At 31.0% G+C, this 14,130-nt stretch overlaps 1 protein-coding gene across 1 annotated transcript; it reads right to left on the bottom strand.

Moving 5' to 3' along the window:
* Positions 1 to 3,193: 3,193 nt before the first annotated feature.
* On the bottom strand, positions 3,194 to 5,580 carry LOC105107737 (transcription factor TCP13-like). Its single transcript, XM_011001768.1, has 2 exons — positions 5,397 to 5,580; positions 3,194 to 4,887 (listed from the first exon to the last, which is right to left on the bottom strand). The coding sequence occupies exon 2, from the start codon at positions 4,760 to 4,762 to the stop codon at positions 3,671 to 3,673; it is 1,092 nt and encodes a 363-aa protein (XP_011000070.1). The 5' UTR covers positions 4,763 to 4,887; positions 5,397 to 5,580; the 3' UTR covers positions 3,194 to 3,670.
* Positions 5,581 to 14,130: the final 8,550 nt, after the last annotated feature.

A 14,130-nucleotide genomic window follows, 5' to 3' on the forward strand; every position in this document is an offset into this window, starting at 1 on the left:
TTTCATTTTAAATTAATGATATTGTGTTTTTTAATTTTGGTTATTGTTGTTTTGATTTCTAATTTTTTTCTTGGTTTTATTGTAAAAGTTATTATTTTTTTAAATTTTATCTTTCAATTAAAACATTGTTTTTATTTTTAAGTCAATTTTAATTTTTATTCTTTTGAATTTTTTTCATCCTTTTACTATATTGATTTTTTTCTTTTAATTTCACCCTTCAATCAAATAAAAAATTTATTTTTTTAAATTTAATTCTTATTCTTTTACTTGCTATTTTTTAATCCTTTTCTATAATGATTTTTAATATATATAATTTCATTATTCAATATTTGATTGATTAAAACTTGATCTGTATAATTTTTTCAAATTAAATGTTTTAAGTCTAATGACTCAGATCATGAATTTTAAAAGTTAACATGTTTTTATGAACTTTATAATCCTCTCTATTTTTTCATCAAGTTATTTGAATCTTATGTTTTGGGTTGCGATTTTAACAAAATATCTGAGTTGGCTTAACTCTGATTACCAGGATTATAGGCTTTTTATGTTAACCTAGGTTCATTAAAATCCGGTCCATGGCGAAGCACGGACACCAAAGCTAATAAATTCTAATCCACCATAGATCTGCCATAAATAAATTAAAAACCACCATATGTCTACCATAAATAAATCTTAAACTACCATTATTCTTTGCGAGTTGCAGCAATTTTGGTTTCTTAGTACTTGTCACCAGTGTTAATTTCCTTCAAATCTTCTATACTCACCCATTCATATGTATTACCCTGAGCACATTTATATGGATACCTTTGAGAGTAATCTGGTAATACTACCACCATTTATAAGCAGAAGCAAGAAGAGAACACAGAGAAGAAAAGAGAAAGATAAAGTATATATCTGTGTGTGTGTCCATGTATTAAAGACGACTTGAATTTTAGATTTTAAAAAGTCAAGCATCTATTTGAAAAATATTAAAGACGATACATTTAATTGTAAAATATAAGAAGTTATGGCATCTATTTCTCCCTACGTCTTTCAACTTTCCCTCATACATCTTTCCTCCTTCCTATTAAACATGCCCTCGTAACCACAAATAAATAAACTTTATAATAAAAATAAAACTTTGGATGGGTTAAGATTTTATGCCCAAATTAGGTTTTGAAGTTGTTCAAGATTTTTCTTTGTTATTTTTCGTTTCTTATTTAGTATAGAAATATTCTAATGCTAGTTGGATTTGATTAGACTAATTTATTTTTTAAAGACTTATATATATATATATATGTGTAAAAGGATTCAGATATAAAACTAGTATAAATATGGATGTCTAATTTATTTGTTAAAATAGATAAAACAAATTAATTATTCAAAAAATTATTCACAAGTTTTTAGTTTAGACTTTTGTATATAATTTAGGGGCTATAAATTTAAAGCTTGAAAAAGTCTAACTTCTTTTTTGCAGTTTAGAATTATAATTTTTAAGGTTTAATTAAGAAGCCCTAACTTCTTATGTTTTGCTATACATTGTGTCATTAGTACTCTTAGCTATACATACCATCTTTAGCCAGAGTGGATTAGCATACTATAACACTACGTTTTTTCTTCAGACATTAATTCATTGGATAGCGTGGCCGGTTACATAATATTTATTTTAACATTTGGGGAAATATACTTTTTATTCGAATACTTATATAACATTTGAATCTAAATTGGTAACGGACAGACTTGTTTTTCTAGCAGAAACATGGGTACTTTCAATTAGTTTAGTCTGTAAAATTACTTGATAAGATACTACATGATACGGCAACAGGTAACCAAGCAAGTGAACAGAAGGATTCCAAAACAGATGATCGATCTGCTGCATATTATTCCAATTAAATATATCATAACCAGTTTTTTCATGCTTAAAAGAGAAAAAATAAAGATGGCAAGAGTATTATTTGGTTTCTTTAAGTGAAAATAACAATTAAATTTTCAAGGCCCACTTTAATATTTATATGATATTGTGATGCATGAACAAGAAATACTTGCATCAATCAGAGAAGCTCCTCCATATGGCTATACCTAGCTTCATAGCAAGATGCACAATACTGTGTTTGGACACTAATCTGACCTGAAAATTGGATTAAGTGGTTTTTTCTTTCTTCATATTATTTAATCATCCACAAGTTCAATGTTAACTTGTAATCCATGTCATGTGTTAATTAGGAAAATTGTCACATAACAAACGCTTCCATTGCAACTTTTGTTATCAAAACAGGAAAACAATGCAGAAACTCGTTACGATGGAAATAGAAAGAAAGCAAGAGAGCAGCTCCTTACTGATATTGCAAGAAAAAAACTCACACAGGGAGACTGTTAGATTTTGTTTGGGATTGTGGTGTAACTTCTTCAATCACATTCCCATTACTACAAAGCTTGGCACATTGCATGCCCTAATTCCAAATCAGAACTGAGAACCTCATCTACAAACACCAAGCTAGAAACCTAGAACATGCCCTAATCGTAGATGAGCAAGCTAGGACTAATAATTTAGTAGAGACAACTCAATATAATGGTGATTTGAATTATTTAACTCATAGTTTCTAGTGTAGAAAGACAAAATGTAATGGGACCGCCCCATATATAAAGAAAAAGTTTGAGTTTGGACCCCTCCCTCACACAAATAAACGGTACTACTTCCAAAATCTTTTTTTTCTACTCCATTTTTTTAGGACCACAGGTGATCTTTTCTATTCATTGGATATATGCAACTTTCACGAGCTCCTTATTTGATCAACTAAAGGTGCTGCTCCTTCCATTATCTTGTTGGATCTTGTGCAAAGCTGACAGTACTTATACAAGCACATTAATTATGTCTCACTCACTGATACAAGCAAGCAATCCATATTTCTTAATTTCTTACCTTTCTTGTTCTGAGGAATACAGGCTCCAAACCCTATTTTAGGTTGGACCCTTGCTATTCCTAGCAGTGCTCATATCAGACTTCTGTCGATAGCTTGGCGTCCTATATATATTGATCTTTTAGGGTTTAAAAATCTTGTTTACTTTAAATTGTGCTTATGGACTCTGTGTTAGCAAGCGTGTGTGCTTTGAGAGTGATTGAGAGATCAGACGGCAATGCCTTACTTAATTTAATGAGAGTGAAAACTTGAACGGGAAGAGAAATTTTTGTTGAAGCAAATAATGTTCATGTCTATGGCACACTAAAAAGTTGAATAGTATCATATAAAGCATATACAAGCTTAAGGTCCAAATGTTCATGACATTCAGACAACATCAAATATAACACCCATAGTTTTTAGGTCCAAAACGGCCTGTACAAATTGCTATCACTGTGATCATTCAACTGAAAAACAAATCATTAATATTCTATGGTTGTCTCACAAGTATGAACCATTTTTCCAACATACAACACTTTCCTAGGATTGATAAACGGACACGAAAATGCAAAAATGTGAAATCAAACATGAGATTATAGCTGTGAGAGTACCATATATAGGAAAAACTGTCTGCAAACGAACACATAGGACAAATAGAAGTGATCTAGTATAAGTTTTTAAGAGAACAATACCTTTTGCTCTCACCTGGAACACTAAATCAAATTGAAGCTTTGCTTGTTTTAGGAACAGGATCCTTCTATTCTTCTTTTCGAATCCTGGCATTGCTTTTCATGTCATTTACAAGGAAATTCCGGGTCCTTGTCAGGTGGACTTTCGCTATTCTGATCAGAATGGAGACGACTAGGAGTGGCACGGAAATAGTGGGAAGGTTTCATGGGTTGGCTTTCATGGTATGGACTCGGGGTAAGGGAATTTGGAAAGAGATTTTGAGTGCTTGGGGTCAACACTTGAAAGTGGTTGATTTGTCTCGGATCATTCTCCATGGAAGCTGTGACATGTGAAGGAAAATAAGACTGCGTTGTACCAGGTGGACACACAAAGAATTGAGAGCCAGATGATAAAGACAAGGCGGATGACAACGGCACAGCATTTAGGTTGTGTATGTCTCCTGTTTGTGTTGAAAATCCATGGTTTTCCATATGATCAGATAATGGAAAATTTGGAGGTTCTAAATGAAAGAAAGAACCATATGGCATGGCATTATTTATCAAACTCGGCAAGGAAGAATGACTGGCTCTGTGTAGGAAACTGCTAGATGAAACTTGTGCAGTGCTATTCCCTTCAATATTGCTATCCTGCTTATCCTCTTCAATTCTTTTTGTCCAATTTTCTTTTTCATTCACTGGATCCATCACCACCTCTTTCGACTTAGCCCTGCAAAATGCACCAGCATTCCATAAATTCGGTCTAGGAAATGCGCTTGGATCCTCCCAATTGATGTTGTTACTCATCTTAAATACTTCTTTGCCAAACTGTGAAGAACCTAGCATTGCTTGATGATTCAGGGAAAAGTTCCCTGGTACTAGCACTGGGAGTGGAGGGAGTTCATCAATATCATGCTTAGCTGCATTAAGCAACCAATCAACCACTTTACTAGGTTGATTAAGTCCAAGCCTATCTTGAAGATCATACAATTGAATAGCAGTGGCTACTGAAAGCCTAACTCTCCTATCTCTCAACCCTCTGATGGTGCAAACTTTGCTATGCCTGTCTTTACCTCCGAAAGCTCGAGACACCCGCACAATTCTTGGATCCTTCAATCTTAACCATGGCGCTGAGCTGGATGAAGCCTTAGAAATCTTACCATCATTTGTACCACCCTCCTTTTTCGGTGGACAATCCACCTCTTTCGAACTAGTAATCATCTTATGCTTCTCATCATCGGTGCAAAGGAAACTTAACGAGAGAGTTGAACTACACCAAACTCCTTGTAAAGTCAAAGAAACCTTGCTGCATAAATTGTCTTTGAGCAGCTAGCTAGCTTCTCAATCTGATTCAGATCATGAAAAGAAGAAAGCGAGCAATCAGAAGAGCTTTCATAATCTAATTATACATGTGAAAATGATCTATCCAAACCGCGGTTTCAAGCTATTTATGCACAAGTAGAAGGAAATTTGAGGAAAAATATTGAACAAAAGCACAGTCAATATCGGTAATATTGTATGAGAATTAACGTTGGATTTGTGAATCACATGTGTCAAATTCATTTGCAATAATTCTCAACTAACCTAGTATGGACTGGATATATAGAGAGAGTTTTAATTGTGAAGATAAAACAACTAACAATATTCATCATATTCTCTTACAGTGTGTGTGTGTATATATATATATGCATGCTTATCAAAGAGGTAATCCACAGCTGAAAACAAGTAATTACTAGTATACATCTCATAAATAAATTTATTTATTATAAATTAATAAAAAAGGTAATTTTTAAGGGAGGGTTTTAGCTAACTTTAGCTAGGCATGCACATACAAGTTAGGGATTAATTGCCTTACAGTGTAAAGAGAAAGGTAATGAAGTCTGCAGCAAGGCTGTCTGTGTCTTATGAATAAATGGTAGGAAATCTGAATATCATATTCTTTGGGGATGAATAATTCTGTTTTGATCACAGAGAATAAACATATTGGAGAAGGTAAGCCATTTGAGAAAGCAAGGAAGATGCCGGAATTCAACCGACCATGCTCCAAGGAAGACTTAAAGATAAAGCAATGGTATAGATGGTGCCACATGTCACATTTCACCATCGGTCAAATGAATGTGCTCGTCCATATCTTATCATTTCATTTTTCACGCATGATGAGCAATCATTGTCTCAATGAATGATCATTAGGACTTGTAAATTTCCTCAGCTAAGTTGAAATTTTGGTGTGCCAATTTGTGGGTTTTTTTTTTATAATAATAGATTGATTTATTAATGAAATAACCATTCATTCATGTACCGTAATAGTGGAGATAAACATAATGAATTTTAAAAAAACTAATATTAGAATATAATATAAATTATATTTTGATATTTTATCTAATAGATTAAGTTATTGGGTTAAATTAATTATTTGATATAGTATTAAAACATTGTTGATAAAATGGTTACGAATTTAAATCTCATTATCTTTATTTATTTAATAAAAATAATACACAAGTTAGTGTGGATCTATGCAAGTTTTAAATTCAAAATACTTTTATTTGAGAAGGTTTATTAGATAATATACTATAAATTATATATTAAAAATTTATCTAATAGTTTAAATTATTAAATTAAGTTGATTTTTCGCAACTAAAAATAATTGAAAACAAGCTTAATTACAGTATGTAAATAATATTAGAATCTAAGCTTTATTTTTTTGCACAATTCCTGCCTGTGTCTGTGGAAATTAAACTCAAAGTTCGTAAGCAAGACAAAAATTGGTGCTCTAACATGTACATTACATAAATTGAAGGAGTTGGGGACCATCCATCCTGCAGCTGGACATTTCGCAAAGCCGTGAGTTATGCTTTATCGACAGCTACAAAAAAGGTTTTGAGACTGAATTCTTGTCACATGGGTCGATGAATGCATCCCCAGCTAGGACCAAGTATTTATGATGGTAAAGCCAGCACTGGAATCAGCCTTCTAATGTAATTAGCTAGTTTAGGTATCCCATTTGGTAACCTAAAATATTCCAACTCCTCCTATACTCTGATTTTTAACACTATATATATATATATATATATAGAAGTAGCTTTGTTTGGTCACAGAGAAACTTTGCCAGCAGCCTTGGAAGATACATATAATATGCAATTAAGATGCATGCAGTTTTATTTATATATCAATCACCTAATGAAACAAGTTCAATGCCTCAATATATGAAAAATTGTCATCAGATCAGATAATTTGCTAGGGGAGAAAGATTTCAAGGAAAAAGAAAGAAGTCCTTACAGCTAGAGAAGTGTATCTGGGCAGTAAAAGTTGTGGTCGACGCTCTTAGAGCATTGTCATATTGATGAAAAAGACCGCTACTTAAGGACATGCACAGACACAGAGAGAGAGAGAGAGAGAGAGAGAGAGAGAGAGAGAGAGAGAGAGAGAGAGAGAGAGAGAGAGAGAGAGAGAGAGAGAGAGAGAGAGAGAGAGAGAGAGAGAGAGAGAGAGAGAGAGAGAGAGAGAGAGAGAGAGAGAGAGAGAGAGAGAGAGAGAGAGAGAGAGAGACGCTATATAGCTATGATATAGGTGAGGGACCAATAAGTAAAACTTCCACTGAAATGAGGACCACACAACTTTTTTCTGCAGAGAGATATGCATGGAGCAAGTTGAAGTTTTAAAACCTAACAGCTGCCACTGCAATAGAAAATCTCTTCTAATGGATAGAAACCGACTCGCAAGAAATAGAAACGTATTCTAGTTTAGTTTTTTCTTTGCTTGAAAAGGATACAAAGACATGCTTTGTTTTTGCACCTTCTTCAATACCAAGGAATTTTGGAACACAGTTTCAAAACCCTAGCCGGAAAGAATATATAGTGCATACGCTGACTGTAGACTTTTGTTTCAAGAATGAGTGGCTAGCAATTTATCAGTGACGACCAGTGAAATCTACTTCATCTCAAGCTTCTTGCAGCTTCACTGTGTAGAGGGCTAGCTTGCTCATGAATCCTGAAGAAACTTTTTCAAAAATAAAGAAAATTAAGGCCAAACAATAATATATTTTGTGAATCCATTAATGCGGAATTGCCTCCAGAACAAAAACACAATGGAGAAGAAAATTGTAATGTAAAAAAAAAAAAATCTTAATGGAGAAGCAAATTCCTGTTAGTCTTAATCTGTCATGGAGTCTCGCCTATGAGCAAACTGTTTCAACAATTTCAATAATAATATCTATTGTCAGTAATATATATATATATATATATATGTGTGTGTGTGTGTGTGTGTGTGTGTGTGTGTGTGTGTGAGCATGGATTAAGAAAGATTCCTTTTATGTTTGGTGGAAGCATTGAAGAATGACGGGAAACCCTAAAATGCCAGCTTTTGTGTTTCACGAATTAATTAATTAAATTTAATATTAAGAAAAATAAAACGTTATATTTTGCTCACTCAAACGAATTATATAGAGTGTAAATAAAAATCGAAGATATGTGAAAATACAAAATAATTATGTATTTTATATGAACGGCTTATTAAAGAATATATATACCATGGAAAATTGAATTTTATTGGTATTTCCTTAAACATTCTTCTTAACAAATGCTAGTGTAAAGTATTGTATAACCTAAAACATTGTATAATTTCATGCCATTTATGATTATTAAAGAAATTTTATAATTTTACCAACCTTGGATCAAATATTAATTTAGTATAAATACAACTTTAGATAATACATAAAATTGCACCCATGGTTAGATATATGTCACTACACACATATAATATAGGTAATTGTCTATTAGAGAATAATATAAATTATATATTAAAATCTAAATTAATAGCTTAAGCTATTGGGTCGAGATGATTCCTTGACATGATATCAAAACCTTGATGACCATGTGGTCACGAGTTCAAATCTCGTCACCCCTATTTATTTGATAAAAATCAAGCACAAGGTAATGTAAATTTGTACGAGTTTGAGTCCAAAAAACTTTCATTTGAGAGGATGTGTAACAATAATATAAATCATATATTAGAATCTCAACTAATAGCTTAAGTTATTGGATTGCGATGGTTCCTTGATATTGTCTAATAACATTTATAATGATATTTTCATCATTTTAGAAAAGCTTAATGCCATTTTCCTCAAAATGTCAATAAAATTTAATTTTATTACAAATATTTATTGATCTATCTCTTGATTTAGATTTTTTAAAATAATAATCAAATTTTTGTTAAATAATATAGAACTTCATTAAGTAGATGGAGTTTTGTTTGAAATAACATGAAGATTGTTATACAAGATATGAAAAAAATAAACATTTTGCCAGAGAAAAGAGTAAGGAAAGGATACAAGTGTTGCACTAGTATATCCACTTTAGAATCCTTTCATTTCCTTTTAAAAGATCATTTTTTATATATGTAAATGTTGTATCCATTTTTCAAAGCTGAAGAAACTGTTGAATCCATGTTGATGATAAAATATATTTCTCTTTATGTATCTGATATAGGCTTAGTGAAAAGAGAAAGTTTTTCTTAAAAGAAAGTTAGTATGTTGTGGGAACAAAACATCATAGTCATTTGAATAATATTGCCTTATGTTTGCCATGTAAAGACCCCACACCCAAGTCACCTTTATTTTTATGCCATGGCAACAACATTTCAAGCAACCTTACAAACCTTCTTCCTATTTGAAACACCACCCCATGTAAATCTTCTTGGAATTGATGATGGGATTTTACCTTTTGGTAATAGAAATATTGATATAATATAGTGGTAGGAAAGGGGAGAATACTTTTTAGAAGGTATACTTATCTAGTGAGGTTTAAAAACCTACCCTTCTATCTTTCTAATCTAGTGCGAACTTTATTAACAATAGGTTTCCATGTTGAAAGTCTTTTTGGGTGGGCACCCAAAGAAAGTCCTAAGTATTATATTGATAATATATCTTATTTACAATAAATTGTATTTGTCATATCAATTGTATAATCATTATCAAGGTTAATACTTATTAGAGTGCTTTTATAGAAATTAACTTTCAGTCATGACATCAATTTAAACCACCATAAAATTCTTTTCACATGAGTTAATGAGCTGAATTAATTTTGCAGAAACATCAAAATGTCATTTGCATAATGAAAATGACTGATAAATTGCTCATTTTTATAATCAATACCCTTAAGTTATGTGTATTTGAAGCCTTTTAAAACAGAACTGATAGCCCACCAATTGTGATGTCAAACAACAATAGAGAGAGAGGATCATCTTATTTTACACCATATCAAAATTTAAATTCTTGGCTCGAAAAGCCATTAATGAGAATTGTCAGTTGAGATCTTAAAATGCATTCGTGAACTAAAGATAGCCATTTGTTTTTGAAACCATGTAATGCATTTGTAAATCCCCACATAAATATAATATCGTAGTAATAAGACTTCGATGAGTAATGAAAACTTAGGATGAAAAAAAAGAAGTAAACAATGAAAATAATAAAAAATATGGTGTGTAATAGGGATGACATCTATATATAAACTTAAGGATATTATTGAAGTTAAAATAAGGATTATGAATTTTTAGTTCATATATATAACGTTAGTGAAACTGGTAAAAATTTTGATGGATAAAAGAATTAAGAAATATTTTGATTAGCTAAAAAAGGACCAAAAAGTAAAATCTAAAAGAATAATTGGACAATTAGAAGAGATAACAAGGGAAACGAGTACCAAGAGGAAATAAAAAGAACTTTGGGAAAGAGTGTAATAAAACTAAATAAGAGCATTTAAATTATCGCACGTGTACGATGTCGTGATCATTGTCAACCCGAAAAAATTATATGTAATAAATAGATGTATAATTTATTTTAGAAAAATATGGAGAGACAAGGAATTCTTGTCTTTTATCAGTAAAACATAAACTGGGAGTTGCCACCTAGTATTTTGGTTATTAGGAACCCTAACTGGTCTAAAAAATGGAGTACATTAGGAACCCTAACTGGTCTAAAAAATGAAGTACAGAGACTGCTTCTGTAAAGGGAAGGTATTAGTACCCCAAATACGTTCTATCTAAGATAGGCTACATTGTTTTGTTTGATAAAATCTAAGGTCTGATTGTGGTGTTTAAAATTTATCAATCTTTATACGGTTTAAAAAAAGTCCTTCTCTATAAGGAGATCTTTATCTTATTGGGTAAAAATGTAATTGTTTTATGTCGTTAATGAAAAAATACCTTTTTAATATTGGGAATATATTTTACGTATAAATTCAAAATCCCTGGTACTAAAACAAAACAAAATAATTTTTTTATTATTTTTGCAATTTTGGCCAATGTTGTCTTAACTTTAATAAACTAGTTATTAAAGCTAAAATGCATGCTAAAATATTATTTTTCTAGTATATAAAACACAATATGATTTTTTTAGCTTTGAGAGACTAGACCGTATGCATAAAAATATATTTTTTAATTTTTTTGTATTTTTGGAAGTTTTTGACAAAAACCAGGTATTTTAATACCGAATTTATATTTTTATGGTATAAAATACAGATTGATATTAATCAAAATGACATAAAAATTACACAGAAAAATTGTAAAATTTTGCAACTAATATTTTAAAATTTCTTTTTTTTTAAACGGACTGGATCAGGCCCAAATACATGGGTTGGGCCGAACTTAGCCCAACTATATAGGTTAGGCTCAGTCCAGCCCGTGTGAATAATGCCCTTTACTGTTCATATACAATATGAATAGTAGTAAGGATGAAAGAACGAAGCAGAGAAAAACAGAAAGGGAGAAGGGCTAACCTGTGGTGTTGCTGTCGTTAGCGGAGCTACTAAAGGTAATAGGTAGCAATGCTGGTGGTGGAGCTGGCAATTTGTTGTGGCCGGAGGTATGGTGGCAGCTCCTCCCATATTTTTTCCTTTTTCCTTCTTCTTTGTTTTTTTCTTCTCATTTTTGTTTCTTTTTCTCCTCCTCTTTTCTCTCTTTTCTGCACTGTCCTCTCACTTCTCTTTTTTTTTTTTGTCGTCCCTTTTCTCTCTTCCCTTCGCCTGTTTTTATAGGCAAAAACAGGGGAAGGCAATGGACAGGGAGGCTATAGCGCTACCGCCCCGAACCGCCTAAGGGGTATATCCCCTCCATTTGTCCATCACGTGACAAGCAAGTGGGTTGTTAAAGTCTTTTTAGGGTTTAAGAGAGAGAGAAGGTCGGAGAGGAATAAATGAGAGGAAAAAAAAATCTTCTTCCCTTATTAAGAGAGAGAGAAGGTCGGAGAGGAATAGAGGAGAGGAAAAAAAAATCTACTTCCCTTATTCTCTACGAGTCCAAGGGAAGAAGATGATCAAATTAAGTTCTTGGTTGGTTCTTGGTTCCATATTTCTTAATTAAGTTCTTAATTAGCCATCAACTTCAATATTTATGCAATTAAACACCTGATTTGATCAAATTAACTTTTAAAAATTATAATTTGATCCCAAAACTTTAATTTCTTCCAATTAAAGCCTAAATTAACTTCAAAATTAATTTTTCTTGCAATTGATCCCTCTATAAATTTAATTAAACGTTCAATAAAATTTAATTGAGTCCGTAACCATCTGATTTTGGACTTTTCTTCCTCAAATTGAATTTTCTTTGTCAATAAAGCTTTCATCAGTCAATAAAATAATGTCAATTTTAATCTTTGTATTTTTAAACCTCTTTAACCAATTTTTGACTATTTTCTAGGTCCTTTGGCATCCTTTTTTCACTGGTATATTTTTTTTATAATATTTTTAAATTCTTTTAATATTTTTTTAAAGAGAAAAAAAATATGAATTAAAGAGTAACCGAGAAAATAGGTTATGACATAAATTACTAAAGATGTTTCCTTTATGGTCTACCAAAAAAAAGTTAAAGAGAAATGGAAATAGGACAAGCACTACTGTGAAGACCATCCAGTCGTCTTCCATTATCAGATCAATCTCATTTTTGGATATGATGTTCTAATTAACTTCATATATAATTTAAACTTTTTGTGTTCCCATATCATATTTCATTAGGAAGTTACAACCAACAAAGTGAAAATGTACAAATTTAGGATTTCTTGTTTAGAACTATTAACTTCAATATTATGTTTCTCCTTCATCTATTATTAGATTGCTACCACATTTGAAAGAGAGGTTCAAATAATCATAATATTACTTATGAATGGTGGAGATTTGAAACAAAGCCACCATAAATAAATTTTTCATCTTTAATAGTAAAGGTCTAGAATCCTTGATTTCCAGGTCAATTTGGTATAAAGACAATTGTATCTAATTTAATTGTTGAATCATTCAGAATTTAAGATATGTTGTATAAGATTTTGAGTTCTATATTTGACTGTTGCATTTGAATATATAATATATGGTTAATGACTTATTACTTTTTAAATTTTGCTGGTTTCTAGAAAATTTAGGAGATTTGATAAATACATGTTTTGATAAAATTGGAGTTGTGTGGGTGTTAGGTTTTGTATAAATGTTTAATAGTGGATGTTTGATTTAAAAAATGATGTTAACATAACGATTGAAGGACAAAACTAAAGGAAATATAAAAGGAAATGGAAAAGAAATATCAAGAGGAAACTTGTACTTAGGGTCAGCTAGCTATAAACCAAAAAAACAGATGATGAATGTTGATTTGAAAATGTTTATGATGCATACATAAAAGTTATATACAAACCATATTTTGATTAGAATGGGGTTTTGATTGAATTAATATATTATGTGTTCTTGAATGAAAATAGGGGTGACTAGAAAAAGACCAGCTTATTGCATGAATATACTTGAAGAATAGTGTTTTCATTGACATAACTATTATCATAAGGGTTTATAAAGAAATTTTATTGTATTGCATAGTTAAAACTTAGAATATAACTGGTAAGTTGTAAATTATAGTTTAGGTGAGAAAATAATGTAATTGGAATGAAAAAATTTTAAGAAACATAGGCACGAGGAGTTCAGTTAAATAAGGTGATCTAAGGAAACTTGCAAATTGTATGTTTTTATATAAACATAAGGAGAAACGTTGCACTTATCATGATGTAATGATAGAAAATGGTTGATTTGATTCATTTAGTTAGAATTGATACTACTTGTTTGATATGAATTATAAGAGGGAATATTAGAAAAATTGGTACCATTGATCCTTATTTATAAGCATCATTACATGTTAATATGGATTGTTGGATGGAATAGAGTTGTAATGAAAAATACCTTACTTGATAAATTTAAAAATAAAAAACAAAACTTAAAAGACACGGTTGTTATCAAATCTATAGATTAAGAAACTGAATAGTTCTGTCACCAAATTCTCAATGAGATTGTTGTAACCCATTTTTAGTTCCCCGCATAAAAAAAATCAAAAAAATTAAAAAATAATAGCAGTGAAAAGAGGATGTCGGAGCGCCAAAAAAAAAATCAAAAATTGGTTGAGGAGATTCAAAAATACAAATATTAAAATTTGATAGTATATCATTGACCGGTAAAAGCCCTATTGATAAAGAAAATTTTATTTGAGGAAGAAATGTACAAAATTAAATGTTTATGGACTCAATTAAATTTTATTGAAGGTTTAATTAAATTTATGAAAGGTTTGATCGGAAG

This window comes from Populus euphratica, unplaced genomic scaffold (genome assembly GCF_000495115.2).
Source record: "Populus euphratica unplaced genomic scaffold, PopEup_1.0 scaffold169.1, whole genome shotgun sequence".
NCBI lineage: Eukaryota > Viridiplantae > Streptophyta > Magnoliopsida > Malpighiales > Salicaceae > Populus > Populus euphratica.

Excerpts from the sequence above, each read along its gene's own strand:
- LOC105107737 (XM_011001768.1), bottom strand. The coding sequence starts at position 4,762 with ATGATTACTAGTTCGAAAGAGGTGGATTGTCCACCGAAAAAGGAGGGT.